At 39.9% G+C, this 24,281-nt stretch overlaps 1 protein-coding gene across 2 annotated transcripts in view; it reads left to right on the top strand.

Annotated features, from left to right (window-relative positions):
- Positions 1 to 4,372: 4,372 nt before the first annotated feature.
- aacs (acetoacetyl-CoA synthetase) overlaps positions 4,373 to 24,281 on the top strand; it is a 46,020-nt gene continuing 26,111 nt past the window's right edge. For both annotated transcript variants that reach the window (XR_005709524.1, XM_040155143.1), the window contains exons 1-10: positions 4,373 to 4,769; positions 5,878 to 5,981; positions 8,578 to 8,698; positions 9,768 to 9,881; positions 14,452 to 14,549; positions 15,340 to 15,454; positions 15,993 to 16,074; positions 16,206 to 16,359; positions 18,343 to 18,423; positions 19,472 to 19,596. Coding sequence is in view for 1 of the 2 variants with exons in the window: in XM_040155143.1 (XP_040011077.1) it covers positions 4,631 to 4,769; positions 5,878 to 5,981; positions 8,578 to 8,698; positions 9,768 to 9,881; positions 14,452 to 14,549; positions 15,340 to 15,454; positions 15,993 to 16,074; positions 16,206 to 16,359; positions 18,343 to 18,423; positions 19,472 to 19,596 (1,133 nt within the window). In the remaining variant the exon portion in view is untranslated. The remainder of the gene's footprint in view (positions 4,770 to 5,877; positions 5,982 to 8,577; positions 8,699 to 9,767; positions 9,882 to 14,451; positions 14,550 to 15,339; positions 15,455 to 15,992; positions 16,075 to 16,205; positions 16,360 to 18,342; positions 18,424 to 19,471; positions 19,597 to 24,281) is intronic.

The following is a 24,281-nucleotide window of genomic DNA, read 5'->3' as shown; positions in this document are numbered from 1 at the left end:
AGGTCAACTTCAATGTCTTATCGGCCACAAAGGGGTTTTTTCTCGGTGAGAATGGAGCATATACAGTGGCCTCAGAAAGTATTCAGTCCCCTTCACTTTTTGCACACTTTGTTGTGCTGTAAAATGGCCATGCAAGGAAATTTTGCCCATCAGTCTAGACTCCATAACCCATAATGACAAATTGAAGACATGTTTTTGGATTTTTTTGCAACTTCATTATAAATCAAAAACTAAATCTGTCATTTATAAAATATTCAGACCCTTTGCTGTGGCAGCCCAAACTGTGAACAGGCGCATCCCGTTTGATTTAATTATCCTTGATATGTGTCCAGAACTTGACTGGAGCCCAACTGCGACAGACTGAATTGATCGGACATAGTTTAGAAAGGCAGACAACTGTGTATATAAGGTCCCATAATTCACACTGCATGTCAGGACAAAGACCAACCCATGAAGTCCAAGGAACTCTCCGTAGACCTATGCAACAAAATTGAGGCATTGATCAGGCGAGGGGGAAAAAAGCATTTCTAAAACTTTTGAGTGTTCCCAGGAGCACAGTGGCCTCAATAATTGTGAAATGGAAGAAGTTTGGAACCAAGTTTGGAAGTTTTGGAAAGTTGGCAGAGATGGGAGACGCTGCTGGAAGCACGACCATCTCAGCAGTACTCCCCCAATCAGGCCTTTATGGTAGAGTAGCTTGACAGAAACCGTTTTGAGTAAAAGGCATATGAGAGCCTGCGTGGAGTTTGATTCTCTGGTCCGATGAGACAAAAAAAATGAATCCTTAAAAGAACTCCAAAGAACTGTGTCATTACCTAACTAATACCATCCCTACGGTGAAGCACGGTGGTGGCAGTATCATGCTGTGAGGGGGCTTCTCAGCGGCAGAGACAGGGACACTGGTCAGAATTGAGGGAAGGATGACGGCAGCCAAATACAGAGAGGTCCTTGAGGAAAACCTGCTCCAGTGTGCGCGTGACCTGAGACTGGGGCAATGGTTCACCTTCCAGCCCGACAATGACCCGATACATATAGCTGGAGTGGCTTCAGGACTCTGACTGTCCCTGAATGGCCCAGCCAAAGTCCGGACTTTAACCCAATAGAACATCTGCGGACAGACCTCAAGATGGCAGTTCACAGACGCTTCCCATCCAATCTGATGGAGCTTGAGAGCAGAGAAATTTGCCTCGGAGGGCTCTATTTGAAATCTGCCGAAAGTAAACCAAATAGCCCAAAGTTTAAAGGTTATTTTTCTTTATAGGATTGTTTTTAGGTGAAAGTGTTTTTCACAATTCAAAATATAAAAATGCATATTCTGTATTTTTTGAGTCCTATGGAACATATACTAAGAACAAAAAACACTGAAAATCTGACATCCAAACAACTTAACACAAAACTTGCACCTAGTATTGGACCGAAATCGCCATGCACACTTGAGGTTTAGAGTGCAACCAGAAGAAGTCGAGGCACTTGTGGCACACAATGCATGTGCAACGACCGGAGTGTGAATCGGACGCAAATACGCCTCTCAAATTACTACTGTCACCCTCCACATTACTTCTCAGAATTTACTGATATTTACACAGCGGGATGTCGTGGCCAAAAAAATCTGGAAGTCCGATATAATTTACTGGTGGCCGTGCCAGCTTTTGTGTTTAACAGTGAGCTCGTCAGCAGTGCCACCTGCTTCCCTATTGTAAAAAAAAAAAAGTATAGTACAGTACAGTATATGGAATTTGAAAAAAAGATCAAGGCCAACAGCTCATCTTAGCAGTACCTTTCAGTAACAATGTTATCATAGAAATAATTGTACACTCACCCAGGTACTAGTGCTATCATCATATCATGTCCCACCTACACTTTTTCCTGTGCTTTGGCCAATGCTCTTATCAAGGTCTTACCAAAACCCATCCGATAGACATTAGCCAAAACATTACAGGCGGCGTGGCTGACAGTGAGGTATGCCACATAATTGTGCAAATCAGACAACACGCTGTGGTTACTCGGTGCCCCTCCTGTGATCTCACAATATCGATTTATAAAACAATTTCTCGTTTGGGTTTCTGGTTTGAGGAGATAAGAGGCCTCGATTTTTGCAATCCGGACTCCTGAGTCTCTGCAGCTTTTAAGCACGCAGATGCCTAGATTACATAATAGCGTAAGACAGGCTTACAACATTTGTGTTAGTCAAGGGCTCTGCCTTGCTTTCTGCTTTATGGTACATGCTGTGCCAGAACACACAGCAGTGTAAAGTGTCAATATACAGTTATATATAGAGAGATTCTCATTCGCTGCTGCGGTGGTGATAATAATGCAGCCACAGACGAATCGTTCAGCGTGGTTGTATTTTTTTTTTTCTCCCTAAGTTTGTGTGTGTGCTTTACAACCCCACACATGCATGGGTTGATTTTCAGCTCAGTGTTTAATGTAGATGGATCACGTTTCCACTTTGCACCTGGTAGACGACTGTCAAGGAGCAGAGAGCAAGTGAAGGGTACTGGGGACCGGCACGGCGCCCGTGTCCGACGGCAAATAAAAGACAGCCCTCGGTCGTTACAGCGTGATCGTCATTAGTAGGGCAGGCGAGATCAAACTACACGGGACATGACACGACAAAACTGGAGAAGAAATTTTCCACCGTCGACTTCAGATGGCACCACTGCCAAACGAGGAGGATCGTTCCTGCCTCTCCCTGATTGGGCACACCCCTAAAACGATCCTACGTTCTCGTTCTCTGATTGGCTAATATCCCTCGAAGCACTAGGGGCCAGCCGGCCGTCGGATTGCACGCACCGCGCATAGACCGATATGTTGGTCGATGTGGAGCCATTGGATGAGGACCAATCAAATCCTTCATTTTGTCTGGCAAGGTCTCAGCGTGCACGAGAGACTCCACTGTACAATTGTGCTGCGCGTTCACGTGTGGGAGACGTTCAAAACTTCAACGGGGTGAATTCTAAAAAAGACTAAATTTATTTATTTATTTATTTATTTTTAAGTAAATGCATTTCCATTGGCAAGTGGAAAATCTCGTATTAAACAGCCAAGGCTGTACGGTGCAATGGCAAACTATTAATTTGGTCTGTATGGCCAGTATACGATTTTGCATCCATTCAAGAGGCATCTTTTGAAAACAGACATGAACAGATTTTGGAATAACTTGCATACTTAACATCTGTTACATTAATTCTAGGGATACTTTTGGCACAATGGCTGAAATTTCTTGCGGTGGGTACAAACTGGTTTGGTGGCCCGGGCGACAAAACAGGAGAGACAGGTCTGACAGTCACAGACAATGTATGAGACGCATACTGCCCCAACAGCGGTAACACTAACACACAAGCTCACACACATTCCAAGAGGACATTAGTGTGGTCAGGAGCCCACTGAGCTGCTAAAGTAGAAAAAAAACAAACAAAAAACTGTGTATTTAAAACAATTGGTCAGCTAATCGAGGCTGACTGTGATGCACCTGGAAAGGGAACCAATTAAATGGGCAATAAATGTGAAATGAAACTAATTAAGGATTGTAAAAGCAACGCATACACCATACAAATAGATGTAGTGGAGTAAAAAGCACAGCATTTGCCTCTGACATGTAGTGAAGTCAAGATAAAGTAGCATAAGATTGAAATAACTCAAGTAAAACACAGGTACATTACAATTATTATTACAATTATTTACAGTGCCTGAGTAAATGTTCTTAGTTACATTGCACCACTGCATTATAGTAACACTTTTTTGTCCCCAAATATTTCTTTTCTTTCTAGATTTGGGGAATCGCATATTTTGAATGAACTTGAACAAATTATAATATTTGTGGTGGGATGCGAGGTTTTTTCATATCCAGGATCTGGATACTTGCCTATAATATACAGGACGAGACTTTAATTCTAGTCATACATTTGTCAGAATATCTGTAATGTCTTTTCATACGTTGAGTGTATCATCTTTTAAATTAAACAGCGGAAATGTGAAAGCATGCAACTCATCAAATTATGATATTATTTCGGTAAGATGCAAGCGTTTTGATATCAGTGGTCTCATTCCTTCAACCTCATTTTAGTGGCCCGCAATTGTCCACTTAATCCCACATATTCGACCACAATTAGGGTCTGAAATATTGATATTAAAATGTATAGATGATTGCGTACATACAGCTATCTATACTGAAGACTGAGAGGCCTTTTTCAGACACTACGATTAAAATATCACCATAATCATTGATATGCTTGGAACCCCATTGGGGGCCCCTTTGTAGAAGGCTTCTTGCTCGCAGGCAAGGGAGCTGTCGTGCGGTTTATATCCTGTGTAACAGTACTGAACAATGTGATCGCTGAACCCGCCTCGCGTCGTACGTCACTAAGCCGACACATGGCCCGTCACTTCTTCTGTCTCAACCCCACGCTTGGCTCTGACAGTGAAGCCTTGCTAGGTGTCGCGCACTCCAGCTCCCGAGCCGGTCAAACTAAGCAGGCTAGCCGACGATCTAATTTAAAAAAAAAAAAAAAAAAAAAACACAAACAAGCCCTCGCCTCAGGGACAGTTAGCTTCAGCAAGGCGCTCGGGACTCGAGCTAAACGTTGTTTGGCAGCCCACGAAAGGGGGGGGGGGAAAAACAAAAAGAAAGATGTCAAAAGACACAGAGGGGAAGAGCGAGAAAATCATGGATATCGAGAGCAAGGTGTTGTGGTACCCGGACTCCAAGAGGAACACGCAGATGGACAAGTTTAGGATACAGGTCAACCGGGATTACGGACTTAATCTGGGTGAGTGGAGAAGAGGGAGGGAGGGAGAGACACAGACACAGAACCAGGCAGACAGAGAGTAGGTGTCTTGACTGAATACGAGTCGCATTTTATTGAGCCTACGAAGCCGAACAGAAACACACGAATGCACCAGTGTCTTCTCCCTCCGCTAACTCTCAGTATATGTTACGTAAATGTCTCGCAGACAGCTCATCATCTCCAAGGAAAAGCTGCTTTGCACTGCAGCGTTTCAAGCTAGCTGGTCTGCAGCCATTAAACCAGAGGGGTCGCAAGATGATTAAGAAGTAAGCAACGAATGTTGTTTATTTTTTATTAGTTTAAAAAATAAAAAATAAAAATACAACTGCCCCCCCCCCCCAAAAAAAAAAAAAAAAAAAAAAATTAAAATCAAACGACCTGAGATGACAGCATCAGTCTGGACTATCTGCTACGAGCTCAAAGACACGTGCAACCTGATATGCGATTTGCGAGTAAGCATTTCTTTTGCTATAAAGAGTCATGATGGGGAGCCGTTGCTTTAAATTCTGCTCGGAGATCCGCCTGCGTTTGTAGAGCTCACCCTACAACCTGTGCTTTTTCTCTCCGTCGGTCACTGGATTTCGAGGAAGAAGCCACATCTCTGTGAACCCCCCCCCCCTGGTGGGAGGGAGATATCTTTTAACCTGTAGATGTAAATACAAACAGTGTAGAGCGTAAAACAGTACCCCTCTGGTTTAATCTAACTGAGATCACTTATGGCTTTTGGCATTTTGGCATTAATCTTTTAGCCATGTACGGAGGTTATCAGTGACTTGAAACCTGGGTTTGCAGAACATAAGGCCATGGTTTGTAGGAGTTTCTTTGGCGTGTGGTTTAGTTGATGGTGATTAATGGAGCATGACAGCCACATGGAGGCTGATTTCAACCCATGATGTTGCCAGTAATCAGTTTGTCTTTTTATGTGCTAGTGTGTAGTGGTATGTAATGTGCACGTGGTACTAACGTCTGATCTTTTCTTGTATTTACCCACCTGTAGCAACTTCACATTCTATGTTTGAGCTGATAGTCGCAACAGCAGATTCATATTCTGCCATAAATCTGCATTAACCACTGACGTTTGGTCCTCTAGCGAACTACAGCGACCTGTACCAGTGGTCGGTGGACAGCTACCCAGTGTTCTGGGCAAAGGTGTGGCGCTTCTGTGGAGTGGTCTTCTCCAAACCCCACGAGGAGGTGAGTCCAACCTCTGCTGCTACATCGTAACTATAAGTAGAGGGGTTTTTGATGTCAACCCCAAATACAACAACCATATTCATTATTATAAGAAGAATGAAAATCAAAGATCTGGCAATGAAAACAAAAATAAAGTCAAAATTTTAAAATAGAGTAGGGCCCACAAAGGACATTTTTTTAGGTTCTGAAGTGACTGCTAGAAAATCATCATAAGGATTTAGTGAATGATCAGCATTTCACCTGTGGGAGTTTTCTCTTCTTTTTTTAAAGTGGTAATTTTCAACTTTGCCAGTCTGCTACGTTCTTACCTCTGAAAAGTAGTACATTGCCCTCCTTTTAAGGTCATACTTCAAACATATCTTATTTTGAACCGACATTTGGCCATAACCTGCAAATATTGGGCCACATTCATGAAGCAGACAATTTCAGATAAACTTTACTGTATGTGTATGAACTGTGTGATTCACCAATTTTTTTCTTATTTCCAAGATGTTTGTATGTAAATGTTAAAAAGGCCAGTACCACTTGGATTATGCCGCCCCTCACTCTTAGAGTGGTATGTTCCATCTCTCCCCAGTATAGTGCATGGAAATGTTGTTGAGGAGGGTTTTTCTGAGTTCCAGTAGAAGCAAATTAAGTTCCGAAATGGGTTTCCTGCCTTTGTTTTGACTGTTGTGTGCATCCATTGAACTGTAAGTTATTTAAGTCACAAGTTAATATAGTTTCATTGACATTCATTCCCTTTTAGGATTATTCTTACTCTTTTTTTGATGTCTGCTACTCCTGGTCATACTAATTGCTAAGCCCATTTAAGAGCAACTAAATGTCAGTGGTGTTACCGCAGGTGCGTAGCATGTGCTTTAATGTCACTACCTTTGACATGCCTTCTTCCATTATTCTTCATTTGAGAGCATGTTGTATTGTTGCATCCACATTTAATCTGTAAATTTATTAGTCTGTACAAGCCGTCAATATTGATCATTTTCCGATCATAAATCAGTAGCACTGCATCAGTTTTTTCATTTTATAGAGTTGGATTTATTATTGTTATTATTGTATTTCGGTTTGCTTTTATAACAAAGCTTTCTGGTATCCAGGCAACCCACTTGTCATCTAACACTTAGGGTTACTTGGTTTAATTGTTCTGTATTATGATGTTCTTACTCAGTTTTACCCCCCCCTCCATTGTCAGAAACCACACACACATACTCATACCCTAATGTAAATTCAAACTTCTTATTAAAAAAACACCATGTTGATTTTGATCGATATTTGATGATGGCGCATGGCGTAAGATATGTATGTCAAAGTTTTTGGCTCACTTGATCAACATGATTTGCAACACAGATATCACTAAGAATTGTTGCATAGCCATCCTCCCATCCCAGCCATACCTCATAGCTATTGTGAACAAGGGTTTCTTAAGAGTCTGGCAGGCTCTCTGGTCACATGCAATGCTGCAACACCTCAATGGGTTATAGGTTATCATGTCATATCATGGTTTCCTGCTCCTGTGGCCTGAAAGGTCAACAGATGTTTTTGGTTTCTAATTTTAAATCAGACTGCCTCTATTTTCTTTTCCACACATGTGCAGAAAGTCATTATTTTCAATGCAAAGGCAGTTATCTGATATTAATAATGATATTAATAATCCTACATGAGCTGATACATAGTTAATTCGTGATTCACTGTAATCTTCCCTATATAAAATGCGTTTTGGAATGAGGGAATATCTCCACCTGATGACTCCTGTCAAAGTGGCTGCTAGAAAAGACAAATCTGCTGCTAAAGTGTACACCTGGTACATTTCTTTTTGCTGATAGTGTGTGATCATTTCCCAACCCTGTCTGAAATTCAAAGACTGTAAGCCTTATAATGGCATTTCAAACCAATTTAGCACATTTGTTGACATTAAAATTACCTTGTTTTACCAAGGCTACATTAAAAAGCTAGTTGGAAAAGAAGTTTCGCTGATATAAAAGTATCTTAATTTGTATCTTCATTGTTTAATGTACTGTCTAGCCTCTTAATGTTGTTTATTTCCAGGATATCCCTAATCCGGTGGGTGTGTAACAAATTACGTCTGACTTTATGGCATTGAGCACACCCCTTCTGTACACATACATAACACATTCCATGTCACATGCTGGCCACAGGTTCTTCTTATATCACACATGTTCTTACCCACCTAATCCAGTCCCATTGGATGGAAGTCAGGGGGACGATTAATCAGTCAATCACACATGTTTCATTTACACAGTGGGCTAAGCTATAAAGTCCCAATGTTGCCATGGATTTTTTATGACAAATGGTATTTCTTATGGATTTTTTTTTTTTTTGGGGTAGTACAGTAAAACATGTTCATCTGTCAGTTACAAGTAAAGAGGAGACCATAGTAGAGGTATATGTCTGAAGTGTGAAAAATAAAAATAAAAACATTATTGGCAACGCAATTTAATGAGAAACAACTGAAGGAAGAACCAAAGGAGATTTGATTATTTGCTAGCATGATCACCAAAGCTTCCCAGCCTTGGTCAATGACAATGGTCTCTCCATCCCGTCTGTTCTTTGTGTGTGTTTTATGGATGTATACCAGGTGGTGGATGCGTCCAAGCAGATCTCAGATGTTCCAGAGTGGTTTAAAGGGGCTCGGCTCAACTACGCTGAGAACCTGCTCAAACATGCGGACCAGGACAAAGTGGCTCTGTACGCCGCAAGTAAGTGTGAAGAGTGTATGGCGCTGATTTAAAAGCGGCAGTATGCAATATACAGCAGTATATGTGACAGTGCGGCACCTTAAGTGGTGGCTTTACCAAATCCCTAATCTTGGCAATGTTGATTCTATGCACAGGGCAAACAGTGCACATGTTAACACACACATTGATTCTTAAAATCACACAACACAGCATTATTCACCCACCCGAACACACCTTTAAACACTGCAATCATGCAGGGCCAGTTAATTTTCAATTGTGTTTGTTTTTTGGTTTGCTTTACTTAGTATCTGTGCATCCGATGTTCTACACAGTTTGGTTTCCCCTCTCAGCTTACCTGTGTGTCACAGTCACTGAGATTGTGGTTCTTTCTCCTGAGTCACACACATTGTGTATACTTGCCGTTTTACTTCATCTTCAGAATTTCTTTTTTCAAATGAAGAAAGTAGAAGGAAAGTTAGGAGGACATGAAAGAGCAGTGTTGAGGGGGCATTTGAATACAGAATCGATCCTGCGGTGAACGTAAGGCTGCATACGTCACTTTCTATAACCGCTGCTCCCTGCTTTACCTCTCAAGACTGTCACATACTAATGGATAGGCCCTTCTTTATTGCTGCATGTGTGTATGAGGGAGAGTGAGCTCTTGCACAGACACATACATATTCCACACGATCTACATCAGGAGCTGGAATGTAATTATGAGAAGGCCCATTGGTCACGATACTGTGGAGCCTCTGTGAATGTCAGTAAACTATTACTTACAGAGATAATAGGACTGTTGCTGTCTCTGGCTCTGTCCTGCCACACTATCTGTATCTATTTGCGTCTCCATCTCTGTCTCCCCGGTTTTATCCCCACCCACCTTGCCTTGGTTTTTAATTTCAGGGGTTTCATTTGCCTTTATGTCAGTCCATAGACAAAAACATTATTTGCAAAGTGGTACGCAAAATCTGAAATGTCTTAACCAATCAAAATATATCTAGATATCTGCGTTTTTTTCTGAATCAGTTTTTGAAATGTACATATTTATCTGTTTCGTTTCTGTGTCTCACTCTCTCTTTCTGTCTATTAGGAGAGGCAAATGAGGAGATTGTGAAGGTGACGTTTGGGGAGCTCAGGCGTGATGTGGCATTGTTTGCTGCAGCCATGAGGAAGATGGGAGTCCAGACTGGAGACAGGGTTGTAGGTGAGTATTGCTCTCTGTCTCATTGGGGGTAAACGAGAGTATGGAAAAAACAGGGGTGGTACATGTGTTTTATATAACCTTTTTTCAGGCCAAGTGATGGTTGATCACTGGCCAAATTTTTTGGTAGATTAGACAGGTTGGAGGACCAGCATTTCTCGTGGGCTGGTAAAACAATAATTGTAGCTGCTCCTCTCCTGACTTGTTTCTTTTTACCCCTCTGTCTACTTTATCCTTTCCAGTCCTCTTAGTTGTAGCCTGTTGCAGAATAAGTTGGACATGGGTTTTTTTTTTGCCATTAATTGTGTGCTTTAGTTCGCAATGGCAAGGAGGGCTGGCTGTCTTGGCACAAGTCGCACCTCTCTCTGAATGCCTGCATTTATTTCTTTCAAAGTTAATGTTTGTTTTTCTGCAAGGCACCACTGTACAGTGCAGTCATACAGAGCCACGCATTCACACTGAGCAGTGCTGCCAGTGCAGCAACAGGAGCTTTAATGCATGTCATATACATTTCCCCACCCCAATTTGTGAGCTATCTGAAAACAATTCAAGTGTCAAATGCTTTTAAGAGCTTATCTTTCTCACCTTCTTAACTTGTTGCCACATTGCTGGCGGTGAAAATGCACATTGAGCTGTTAGTGCTCGGATATCAATAATTTAGTTACTTTGGGGTTGTCAAACAAAAGTATTTCACATTTCTGAACTGAATTGTTCAACAGACTCCACGAAGAAAGGAAAAACGAAGTTTGGTGGCATTAAGAGGTTTTCTGATCTCAAAACATACACCCATACCAAAACCTGCTGATACTGTACTTAAGTATAATTTGTTTATTCAGCTATTAGGATGACTCCAACCCCTCCAACCTCAAAATCATGGGTGTCAGTCCTCCTAAATGAGTCAGAAGATCCAAAATTTGGTGTTTGGTAAATTTGGTATGAAATTCAGCATGAGCATAAATCCAGCTTGATTCGGCATTGGTACACTTCTTCTTCTACCCATTCATGAATTTATACTGCATCTATCTTTTATTAGTGCTGCAGACAATTATGCCTTCAATATTGGACATATACAAAAAAAACAAATTAGGATAATGTAATAACAAAGACTCTCTCAAAGCTAAATAACAAATCATTTCAGACTTGAGTCGATTTTTCAAAAACGTAGTTCGTCGTTGCTTGTTGTGAGGACAGTTCTGAGGTATATGACTGTCTGACTTCACTGAGTCTTATCTATCCCCGTCTATGCGTCATTCTCTGCTCTGTGCCACTTTTCCAGTCATGACGCTGAAACGCATATTGAGTTGTTTGTGCTGTGTCAGTATCAGGGCCCTCAGTTACACTGGGGTTGTCAAACACTAGCATCTCAGATTTCTGAACCATTCATTCTTTGAAGCAACTTCTGTTTCTGCTCAAGATGGATTTAACACATTGTCCTAAACAAGCCTTTTGGTTTCAAATGTTTTTATCTTTGGATAAAGATGAGAGAGAACAGGCACAATAGTTTAGAGGTCACAGAAAATGCATGTGGATTTAAAAAAAAAAAAAAAAAATCATTGTTCGAAAGCTGAGCAAGAGGGAACCGATAGGGAGAAAGACATCCAAGCTACAATGACCCCGAAATTTGTCAAAAAATTTAGGTATGAAAGGACGGAAAACTGTACAGAAGTGTACAGATTCTTATACACAAGTGTATAAGAAACAACAACTTACAATTTTGAGTCATCCTTCACAAAACTGTAGTTTATAGAAGAGAACCGGAAGTTGTGCTGGGCAGCTCCCTGGCACGACTGTGACTGTGAACTGTGGCCTACTATATTCTGACATATGTTCCAAAGCTTTCCTGACTTTATTTTGAAGCAGCAATGTGTGTTGCTATTCATGAGCTCATATTTAGCAACTCTCTCCAGGAATGACTAGGGTGTATGAGGAAGTTCATGTGTGTTCAGAGGAAAGATGGATAGTGCGGCAGGAAAATCCATTAGCTAAATTATTTAAGCTCTGTGGGAATCTCATTAGAAAGACGGGAGGGACGGAGGGGCAGAAAGGGAGCTGTAGAAAAAACAGAGAGACAGAGAGAGACATCAGCTCCTGTATACCTCTTTCCGTTATTTTCCTTACATATCTAAACACAAATCTGTGGGTGTGTGTGTGTGTGTGTGTGTGTGTTTGACTGTGTGTCCTCACTTGTGTGTGTCAGACCCAGAGACGTCCTTGCGCCCAGGTTGTAAATAAAATGACATGTCAGTGTCTGTAATCCAGGAGATATATAAGCACTTAGCTGATGAAGCCAGCCAAGCTTTATAGCAGGACATGAGCCAACCCAGCATGCGCACACACACACACACACACACACACACACACACACACACACACACACACACACACACACACACACACATTCTCTGTTTCATGCAGTTTTTACTTCCATTGCTCTTCTCCGTGGTCCTATCGTCTTTAACATCACCCTCCCTCCTGTTATGAAGTTTATAGCGTTCACACCCACTGTTCATCCACTTGGGAATGCATATTCTTTCAATTATGTGTCATGAAAAATACACACTGAGCAAGCCCCAGTCTTAGGGTTGACTGTCATGAATGTGTACTCAATCATATAAGACATAACTATAGCAGTATTATAATGTCAGTGTGTTGTGTGAAGAAGGCCTGCAATCAACTTTAATTCAGATAACTATTTTCTTGTTTAGCGTTAATCAGAGCTGCGTTTACAGTCCTTTGGAAGAAAAAAGAAAAAAGCTTATTCTGATTTTTAAAAGACAAAACCTCAACTGACACCAGCCAGCGTTTTCCAGATGACTAAGGAATTTGTGCCAACAATGATCTAGTAACATTGCACCCATGGGGTCAACATGGTGTAGCTCTGGTTAAGAGACTTGTGAAATCTCTCCTCTCCTCTTATGTCCTCTTTTCAACATTCATTGCTTTATTCTCGTTGTACTGCCAAAGAAGTGGTGTCACACCACAGGACCTATTAAAATTGGCTTTCATTCAGTGGTCACCAACAAGCAAGTAGACATGTAAAGTTTTATAGTAGTATAAATGACTAAACAGATAGTGAGATCATAGTCCATGACGCTATTTGTCTTGGTCCAGTGTAAGATGATGATTCATGGGAGTACCCGTAAAGCCGGTCTAGCAGGATGGTGATCAGTCAGCCTGAGGTGTCATCTGGCCAGGATCAGCTTCCTGGTTACCGTAGCCGTCGGCATAGCCACCATAAAAAGATTGGTCGTGATTCATAGGAAGTGACAGCATTGTTCAGATTGCCTGGCAGGAAGTGCCATCTGTATTAGTGTTTCAGTATGTTAGACAGGATACATGTTATGTGTTTAAAGGTAGCATGAGAGCCCCAGTGTGGGGCTTATCAACTGCTTTTAATTTGATGCCATAGTTTCTTGTGCACAGTAATTTGGGCAGTGGCCATTTGGGTCCTCCCTGGTATTTTGTGTAGTATTAAAGACAAAATGGTATGACTGGAGGTATACGGTATTAGGGGTTCATAATACATCAATACACAATTACCTTATCAAAATCTTACAATAACTGCTTAAAAATATGTTAACTGTATTAAACATTATGCCTGATATATGAATGCTATTAGATCTGGGTCATAATAATGAGTTGTTAATTGATTATAAGTACCATTGTGTGTTTTTTTCATTTATCTTAGTCATAATAAACTATTTTTCTTTTCTTTTTTGAGTATAACTTTTAAAAACGTTATATTAAGGGCTATATGGGCACAAAGAACCACAGAGTGTATAGAAAGTAAAAATCCACCGCTAGTGGAAACCTGTGGAAACTGGAGTCATTATTCTTGCACATTATTCTTGTGCATCTCTGTTTGGTATTCGTTTCCTCACTGCAGTTATCAATAAATCTCTCTCTGATTTTTTTTTTTTTTTTTTTTTTCTCTCTCCCTCACTGATCGTCTGTGTCTGTCCAGTGGAAAAAAAACTTGTAGCTTCCTTGGGCACCATTTCCTATATTGATCAAGGAATATATCACGGCAAGACAGCAGTTATGATCTCAGCTCTCCTTGTTAAAAATGAAATATCCTCACTCATTCCTCCTCCTTTTAAAGTCTAATTTTTTTCACTCTCTTCTTTTGAAACAAGTTGCTTTATCTCACAGTATTTCTGTCTCTGCCCTTCTCTCTTTACTCTTCTCTACTTTACTTCTGTACACACTGAATAAATTGTATTTTTTTAGGCTATATTTATCTTAAAAGTCTAGGTTTTTTTGTTACATATTGTGTGTAGTCTGGGCAACAACATTGCACAGTTGTAAAGCAGTATTTGTCTCTAAATTTGCTAGTGTTAGTAAGTTGATGATGCACTTATGCGCATTCAGTATGTGCAGTCATGGTGTAAATTTTTATGTACGTTGTACACTCCTCCTGATCTATATGTTTTATCAAAAGCCATCATAACACTTGGTTTCTAAGCGCTACATACAGCATATCTGTAGTGATTTTTTTCGATAAAAAGAATCTTGTGGATTTTCACTTAAACTTAATGTTTTCCTCCTCTTTCTCTCCTCTCTCCCCCTCTAGGCTACCTACCCAATGGCATCCATGCAGTGGAGGCCATGTTAGCTGCAGCCAGCATTGGAGCCATTTGGAGCTCCACATCTGTCGACTTCGGAGTCAACGTAAGGATTGTACTATACTGTTTGTGGCTTGTATTTTATTATTTACAGATGTTTGACGTATACTTTTCTCAACACTTTTATCCTCTCTACGTTAATCAGTCACCGGATTTCCATGCAGGGGGACGTTAAGATTTCTAATCTCAAGTGAATTTTCTGAGTGTAAAAAAATAAACAAAACCAAATTTATTTAATCTGCTTGTTTAGACATAGCATATGTCTCTTTTTTGAACTCTAAAGCACCTACCAGCGCTAGTAGGGTGTGCATTTTGAGTACTACTGTCACTGTGGCAACTTTGATCTCTATTCCTGGTAGACTTTGTGTCTTTCTCCTACTGAGCTAGGCTGTCTTTTATCTAATAGGAGATTCCTGATTGTGGCAAAACAGACATGTATACAAATAAACATATACATGCATAGAGTGAAAGGAGGACGAGGTCTGCGACGCAAAATATCGTGTGTGGGTTGAGCAGGAGTGTAATTAACTCCATCCTGCATCAGCTTCTTCCTCAATGGTCCTTTTGTCATCATGGTCTCTGCTTTTTTTTTTCTGGTGTGCTACTACCCCTTCTGGCAGATCAGAGAACAACTCTTACTATCTTGATGTAAATCTTTCAATCAAACATGACCATTCCAGGTCTATCTTGTGAGTGTCAGTAAAATTAATTTTATCCCTCACTTCTTAGAGAGTTTTAGCAGGCTTGAAGGTTTTCTGCGGTTGTAATTATTTGTTCTTATTTATTTATTTTTTCACTTCTTTTAAGTTTTAACTTTCTCTCTCTTTTTGTCTCAGGGTGTCCTTGACAGGTTTTCTCAAATCCAGCCCAAACTTATCTTGTCTGTTGCCGCCGTGGTTTACAATGGCAAAACACATGACCACATGGAAAAGCTGATAAGTGTTGTCAAAGGTCGGCACACACATTTGCTTACGGACTAATGTCTCTGACCATTTGCATTTTTACATTTTAGGTTTAGTTTTTGCTTTGCTGTAGAGGCCAGGGTATGTAGTCAATGTGTGCCAATATTTGTTTGATATTGTTATAAATGTTTTTGGTCTCTTTATAGCAAATAAACCTAGAAGGAATTTCTGCTAAGTAGCAGAGGGAGACATTATAGGGTAAAACCAGTAGATTAGAATAAAGTAACTCTACTGGGTTTTAAAAGTGTTTGAAATGGAGAAATTAATGCAGAACAGATGCAGGATAGATGTACAGAAGGAAGTAGGATTTCTTAATCTGCTAGTACAGGAATATTCAGAGAATTACTAAGAGTCATCGCTCCTTACTAAGCTTAATTTTTAGTGACTTCCACTAAGAACCAAAATATGTTCTCATTTTCATGAAAATAACACTGGGATTCCTACGGGAACCCATTCGGCTTTCCATGAGGCATTAGTTTGAAGAGAACAAAAATGCGTCAGCTTTTCTTTCTGTCTCTGACCTCTAGGTCTGCCTGACCTGAAGAAAGCAGTTGTGATTCCCTACGCTCGCTCCAAACACGAGACTGACCTCTCCAAGATCCCCAACAGGTGTGTGTCTGTGGACACAACTGCACTGAAACTTTTAACAGATATTTTTTTTACATGACAGAGAGCAGGTCAGCGGGCCATCTTCCGCACACTATATATTGTATCAATCTTTTTCTTAAATTTCTCTACAGTATATTTATAGACGATTTCTTGGCATTGGGGCGTGGTGAGGCCGGCCAGTTTCCTCAGTTGGAGTTTGAGCAGCTTCCATTCAGTCATCCTCTGTTCATCATGTACTCCTCTGGAACCACGGGAGCTCCTAAATGTATGGTCCACTCTGCTGGGGTAAGAATCACACTGGCTTCCATTAGCCCATAATTAAAAAACTGTGGATCGCTCTGCCTCTGTTTGTTTGTTGAGCTGGCACAAACAAAATATCTCTCACACACTGTGGGTCATTTTATAAAATAAATGCAGGAATGGTGCATCTCATGTCCTTAAAATAACTCTTTGTCCCATTGGTTGTCCTGTTTTCTAAAAACAGAGTGGCTGTTTTTTTTTTTGCTTCTCAAAACCACAGCTGTTTCACATACACACATAAACACCTGCTCTCACATCTGAGAGGAGGAAGAAATCATTTGAATGATTTTAGAATCTAAATTCTAAAGTTGAGAAAATAATCTCACCACATGGTCCCTTCAGAAGCTGTTCTGGAGCTTTCAGTCGTCATCAGCAGATAGTTTTCCCAGGTGTTATGGAATTGTGTATGGCAAAGTTCCAATTTTTCCTCAACACCCTAAGGATTTCTCATTCATGTAGGTTTAAGAGCCGACATGAATGTAAAGTTCAGTTAAAGTTCGTTCTTGAACTTGGAAACAGTAGTTGAGAAAGCTTTCGCTCCACCAGGTCAATTTAGTAGCTGTTTTGGAGAGAGGCCGTTGACAATATGATGCAAAATTCTGAATGTAATGAAAGCTCCTGCTTACTCAATATCACTGCTGTCACAGAGTAAAACCAGTATTTTATGATTAATTCTACAAAACATGAAGAATGTGTCATGCCTTTATCCAGATTTTATCACACTTCTATTTGTATAGTTACTTTTTCAAGGCGACTAAATCAGATTACACCAGTTTGTTAGTTGCTCCTGACCAGGTCATTGACACAAGTATCACCTCACAGCAGCAGTAGTCAAAGCCATCTACTTAATGTGTCAGTCGGTTTTCCGTTACACTTTCCTCCACAAGATGGCAGCAGACCTCCATCAGCAGATCTCCGAAAGGTTATTCGCTGTCAGAAGGGAGTATGAATGACATTTTTTTTTTTTGCCTTGCTACATACCACATCTGAGTGAGCGAGAGTGTTAAATGAATGTGTGATTTCAAAAGGACCACTGCACTTTGAAGGCTGAAACACTCAACATTCAAATTGGTCAACACTCACAAACAAATGCATTCTCACATTTTCACAAAGCAGTTGTTTTCCCCTCTCTCCCTCTCCTATTTTTTCTTTCATTCTTCTCCCTCTCACTTTTTTACCCTCCCGTCCTTCTTTCACATTGGTTTTCTATCCTTAACTTACATGCATTTTCTCCCTTTTATCCCACTTAGTCCTCCTTTTGGGACTCTCATTAGGTATATTCCCCTGCTTTATTTCTTCTCTCCCCTGGCACCCTTTACTTTCTCTCCATTATTGCCTCTCCTTTTGTCCCCGTCTCTCTCTTTTATGCCCCGTCCTTCTCCCCATGCTGCCAATAATTGGACAGTAATGCGCTGGTGAAAACGTTTCGTATGGTGACGCTGGCAGTCCACTATGGCTTTACCAATTAGCCCCAGCGCTGTTGTGCTTTCTGCTTTGTTACGGCCCTGTTAACATGCTGTCAGGAGCAAGATGGCACGAACGAAGGACGCGCGTGGCAGCTGAGTCCTGCCAAATATTATACGCACATACATACATACACACACACACACATACATGGACCCTCTGTCTATGTGGATCGCAAAGTACACATAGGCTCAAAACTAAAACACACACAGTCATGCACATATAGTCATACAGTTTATATTCTACAATATATCAAAGTGTGACGGGTTATTGACTGTGGGAGAATTCACACTCTACCCAAATTGCCTTTTTTTTTTTTAAGAAGAAGCACTCCCGTGTGTTGTGTGTAGAAGCCTTGGTTAGAAGCATGTTCTGTGCGGCTTATCAATAAATATATTGATTATATATCAATAATCAATAAATATAAATGTCTTGATCGAAAATATGAATAAAAAAAAAAAAAGTTATGTCACATTAACAGTCTCTCTTTCTCTGCCTCCCTAGGGCACACTCATCCAACACTTGAAGGAACACATTCTCCATGGCAATATGACCAGCAGTGATGTCATCATTTACTACACTACGGTAGGTCCACAACCTTTTCACAAAAAAGGGGACACCCTCGTGGTACCAACATTTCTAAATCCTGGGGCTCTTTCCTCCGCCCTCCTACTGTCTCATCTCAGCTCTCCGCAGGGGTATGTTGTTTAATATTGCGGGGTATTATTAACCATGAGCCCGATCGCAGAGACAGACACAAAATGCACACACAAACAGATCTTGTCTAAGGAGGAGCATTGAGTTCAGAAGGTCAGAGCTGTTTATAATTTCTAGTTCCTACAAGATTCTAGTTTTTTTTTTTTTGATGATCAACACTGAGGAACCTAATCTTATGTTAATTAAATCTGCAGTTGTTGTGTTGTGGGATGTGTTTAAATATTATTGTGTCTATTTTACATATGTTTAGTCAGCCTTTAACTAAATCAGTAAATGCTTGTGTAGCAATAGATGTGGGAATTGATTAATCTGTTGATTTTTTTAATATTAATTGAATAATAGTTTGATCTATAAAATGTCAGAAAATATATAAAAAAAAAATACTCATAACAAGTTCCAAGAACTTAGGGTGACATCTTTGAATAGCTTGTTTTGTCTAACAGTTCAAAACCCAAAGTATTAAATTTATAATAGTAGAAAACAGAGAAAAGCAGCAAGTACCCACATCTGAAAGCAAAAACCAATGTACTTTTGGTATTTTTTGCTTGATAAATCAACTTAATCAAACCTGTGGAATCATCTGCCGTCTGCTGTCAGTAATTGATTCCCTGACTAATCGTTTCACCAATAGTTGGTATTGTATAAATTCTCCTATATACAATATATATCCTGTATTAGCCCTGTAGACAGACTTCATGCAGTAGAACCAGTTTCACCATTATTTGAATATATGAGGGATGGTGCCAAAGCTGTTTCTTAGCATGGAGTAAAAAGAGAAACACTATCGTGTGAGCCTCACATGATTCACAGTCTGCAGGAGTTTCTTCATTTTTCTACCCATTTACCCATGTTGATGAGAAAGGAGTGTTTATACCAGATAAACTGACCACTGTGTTTGTATCTGTGGTGTTCATAGACTGGCTGGATGATGTGGAACTGGCTGGTGTCTGCTCTGGCAGTGGGAGCCTCAGTGGTTTTATATGACGGTTCACCGCTAATGCCCACACCCAATGTACTGTGGAACCTGACAGACCAGCTGGGGTGTGTAAGCCTCACACCCATGCACAAATGCACAAACACACACACAAACGAGAGAGGCTGCCAGAAGAGAGTAACAATGACTGAATTGTTCTGCGGTTTATTGCTTTCTGCTGGAAGAAGAGTTTTATTTCAAAACCAAAAAATGCTCTTTGCAAACATACTTTTTTTATGAAGGTTTTTGTGTCACCATTGATATTAATATTTAGGTGATGATGATTGTCTTATACAACGTCTGAAAAACATTAACACAGATAATCCTCAGTACTTCATTGCTAATACATTCACTCTCAATCTTAAGCGCCTGGATCCTCCACAAAATTGCACAATGATTCATGGAATCGAGACTTATTTATTTCAACAAAGATGTAACAGAGTGCTATTAAATTGAGACTTGACATCAGAATATCCCTTGCATAGCCACAATCAGCTGTCCTGACAGAAGAAGGTTGAGCTGTAAGAATCATTAACAGTTATCCTCGGGTTTTGGTGTTAGGGTTTCTGTAAAGACAAACCATTTTTCCCTGATGTTCAAAACAAATTCCAAAACAAAACAAATCCCTCCAATTTCTCTATAGAAATTCTCTCAATATCGATTGCAGCTTTAATAAAATGCAGTCCAGCCCAAGGCATGCTGCATTTTCAGTAAGAGTTTCAAGTCACATACGATGGCTATAAGAACAAGTGTGGGTTTTTCCCTTTTAATATGTAGAGTTTTAGAAACAGGCAAATAGAGAATATAGAGAAAAATCTGACTATGAAATGAAAAATTGAGATGCAAGCAGACTGAGTCTAAGGTAGAGCAGGAGCAAAGGGGAAGGTATCCCTGGGAGATCTTGATTTTAACCACAGAACTGATCATTTGTTTAACCAACTGACGACTTGCACACACATGCCCACAAGAGCAGACCCATGAATAAAGATTTCTGTTTGTTCTTAATGTGTGTTATAACCGAGACCCTCAGCAACTGATCATACAATAAACATTTTTTTGTTTACTCACTGATTTATTACTGCTAATTTAAAATTAGAGAAGAGAATGGCTGGTCCTTTTTTTTGGACTGGTTAGAAAGACAACACAAAGAAAAATATAGAAGAAAGATGAGGGTAATGGGCTATAGAGTGGGTAAAAGACATAGTAAATTATTTTTACCTTATTTTATGTGCCATAGAATAGTAAGACTGTTATTTGGGGTATTGTTGAAAAAAACCCAATGGAAAACAGGAACAGGCTTTTTCGAATTTGCCAAAACTTGTTATGTCAAGAATCCAGACAGCAGATATACGAGTTTTACTGTATGTAGTGAATGCCTTGGTATTTGGAGAAAACATAGCTCTCGGTCTCGTCTCATAGTTCAGACTTACAAAAGGCACCCGAAAACCTGCTTATTGATCACCACAAATGGGCTGCCTTGCTGTCATTTTGAAAGTGCCAGTGATGAATTCTACTCAGCTGAACAGGCTGTTTTAAGTCACCAGGGTCAGCCATCCCTTAAGGCTGTTGTTATTGAGATTGATGGGGATGCTGTAAATTTGGATGAAAAGCTCAGGTTAAACTACGAGACAGACAGGGCCGCTGAGACCTCAAGTCTGCCATCTAATCAAGAGGAGGATGGTCATGCTATAAGATGTGGCCATGTGGACATCGCATATGAAGACAAGGGATTACATGCCATCTGATTTCAGATTTTGAAAAACATTTTCCCATTTGCCCAGGGCAGTTCACTTTAAATCCAGTTACGAAATCGGTTGGATTTGAATTGTTTGAATTTGACGAATGTCAACAGAAGATCTGGCGGAGAGTATGGTCCCAGGATACCAGAGTTAGATACTGTATAAACCCACTATAACCCACCTACTGTTGTACCCTGCATCCCCTTTCCTTTCTATCTCTGAACAAGTATTTTTACACAAGGTAGGTTCACAGTCAGTGTAGCACAGAGGACATTTACAGCAGATCCTATATCTTAGTAAATATTCTGTTACAACCCTCCCAACACCACCACTATCACCACCATAAACAGTAGAGTATAAACCCAGAATTGATCCTCAGAAGACGGCAAGAGAAAAGCTGAAATGGTCAACTACACAATTGTATGGTGGTGGCAATTAACTGGTTCAAATTAAATAGAAAGGGTGGATAGTAATTTTTTTTTTTTTTCTTTTTCCCCCCTAATTTTTCACCTGTATTTTAAGTATCTCAAAGGGTATGTAAGTTGTGTGTGCTCAGTAAACTCCCAGCATTTCCCATTAAAATTTGGGTTTTCGGGGCAGGGTAGTAGGCTGAGAGAGACCGTAAAATATAGTGGATAATTATCTCCAAAATATGATGTGCCAGTAGTTTGAGTAGTACTACGATAGGCCAGTTTGATCAGTAGTTTCCCTTTTCTTGGTTTTAAATTCAGCCCTTATGCAATATTCAAGTCAAGATGGCCTCTGAATATGGTCATTTATTCATTTAGTTAGTTTCAGTGTATGTCTTTATGTCACACAAAATATACACCTGACCTATTAACTGTACACAAAAGTAGCAGGGAGAAGAAACGTCTTACACTACAAGCCCCTCTCTTGAGAACTAAAATTGAAATAACAACGGTAACTGTAGCAGCTAACACTTCTTCCATTTTCTTTATAATAAGATCCAAATTGCATAGGCCTTTCTTGGAAATATCCGAGGAATTGTAGCTGATTACCAGCTAATTTGTTGGAAATTACGAGGAAAGTTCTCAGGCAATTACCTGGAAAATACAGGCCCCGTTATATAATGTGTTAGCTGAAATAATTTATGAAGATGGCCTGCCAATTCTTTAACAACCTATTTTAAGAACACAGTGGAAACACAATTAATCAGCACTCGTCTGAGCAATAATATACAACAAGGTGTCAGAATACATGAATAATCAGATGAGGTGGAGACAAAGAATGTGCTAAATTTGAAGTGGTGTGTAATTTGCTTTGTTCAAAACGGCAATACGTTTGGAAACTTTTCTTTGTGTAACCTATAGGAGATGCCCTCTTTTTTTTTTTTTTTTAACGGTCCATTATTACACTGAAAAGCATTTGGTTTCCAATACTTAGTATGAACGCCGTTGATAGACAGTGTGATTGATTCATCTGTTTTTAATTACCTAAAAGCATATATTAGTTCTGCTTTAAACTTTTATCATTCACTTCACACTGTTCGTAGTTATTTTAAAAATATTATTTAAAAAAAAAAAAAAAAAAGAATTTGTGTCATGTGCAAACAACCCTGACATTTCACAAATATTATTAAAGAAAGGGGTAAAGGAAATCCATGAGGAATCCTCTCACCCCTTAACACCTACCAAAAACTGCAGCTGATGTGCCCTTGAGCAGCCTTACAACAACAGCCAACAATTGAAGAGTGTGTCGTATGGGGCAGCTCCTGACCGCGAGTTATTGAGTGCGTTCAGTCCACCTTTTGGATTAAAAAAAAAAAAAAAAATGCTGTGTGGTCAGCAAAAGTGAGACCCTTTTAAGACAGTTATACCACAGGCACATATATTCACTGCAGTAGAGATGGCATATTGCCTTCAGCAAGAAAGGCGGTAATGGGGAGAAAAAATTGACACAGATGGGGAGCAGGGGAAAGCTATAGAGTGAAAGTGCCAAGAAAAACTACTTCTACAGCAGAAACTCAGAACAGGATTTGTTTGTAGATCCCAAAGCTAATGAGCTCCTTTCACAGTTTTACGAGACATTTGGATTATCATATACACAGTATTAGGATCTTCATATGATAAATTGTCCACGGTAAAGTAACTGGTAGAGTAGGGATTATACCAGTTTTTGAGGCTTTATGGTTGGTTAATATCAACAGTATGGTTTGGTATTCGCTTTTTGATGAGATAAATGTTGTTTTCTTTCAACCACACTGCCTATTGCCCCCCCCCCCCAAAAAAAAAAAAAAAAGTGAGAGATTGAAAAATAAGAGTGAACAAGGTTAGCAAAATTACCCACATAAAGGAATTCAGGGGAGGGCTGCCAGCACGACAGAAAGACGAATGGAAGCTTTTAAACTGTGAGAAGGTTTTTGAACCAATTAAGTGCTGATGTTGCCACCTCAGACATATTTCCCGGATCCCAGCGTTATGTGGAAAACCCTCTGGGATAGGTTGATGTGAAATTTTATACACCCACATCTTCTGAATTAAGGTTGGATATTTTAAATGGGGCTAAATCTGTCAGAGTTTTGTAGAGTCCTAAATTAGATTGAAGCTTCCTCCATTGCCTTGAATTTTGTTAGCTGTGGGACTTTAATCACTACTTTGCTGTTGAATTTCACTGCCACAACTCCCTGAATAAGTGACACTTAGTTTTAAATCTCTTCATAGATATTTTTTGAAAGATGGCACTTTCAGTTATGGGAACTGACAATTTTGCACAAAAAAATGTTTGCTGTATTGCAGTTTTGCTGCTTTGAGAAAAAGGAAAAAGGGAAAGATGAGGGGGACTGAAGCATGGGGATAGTCTCAGAAGACTTGTGTTTATGTTTAGTTATCCAGTAGTTTTCTGTGCTTTGCAACATATTGAGAATTAGTTTGAGAGAGACTAACAAATGTGAGACACAGTAGAAGTTCTTCATGAACGGCTAAAATGTAGCAGATAGTATATAAAATCACCCACAATAACGTATTTAAAATTCAAGAATTGTTACACAATCTTGT

The sequence above is a fragment of the Xiphias gladius genome, chromosome 19 (genome assembly GCF_016859285.1).
Source record: "Xiphias gladius isolate SHS-SW01 ecotype Sanya breed wild chromosome 19, ASM1685928v1, whole genome shotgun sequence".
NCBI classification, from domain to species: Eukaryota; Metazoa; Chordata; class Actinopteri; order Istiophoriformes; family Xiphiidae; genus Xiphias; species Xiphias gladius.
This window is presented reverse-complemented; position numbering and strand designations above follow the sequence as displayed.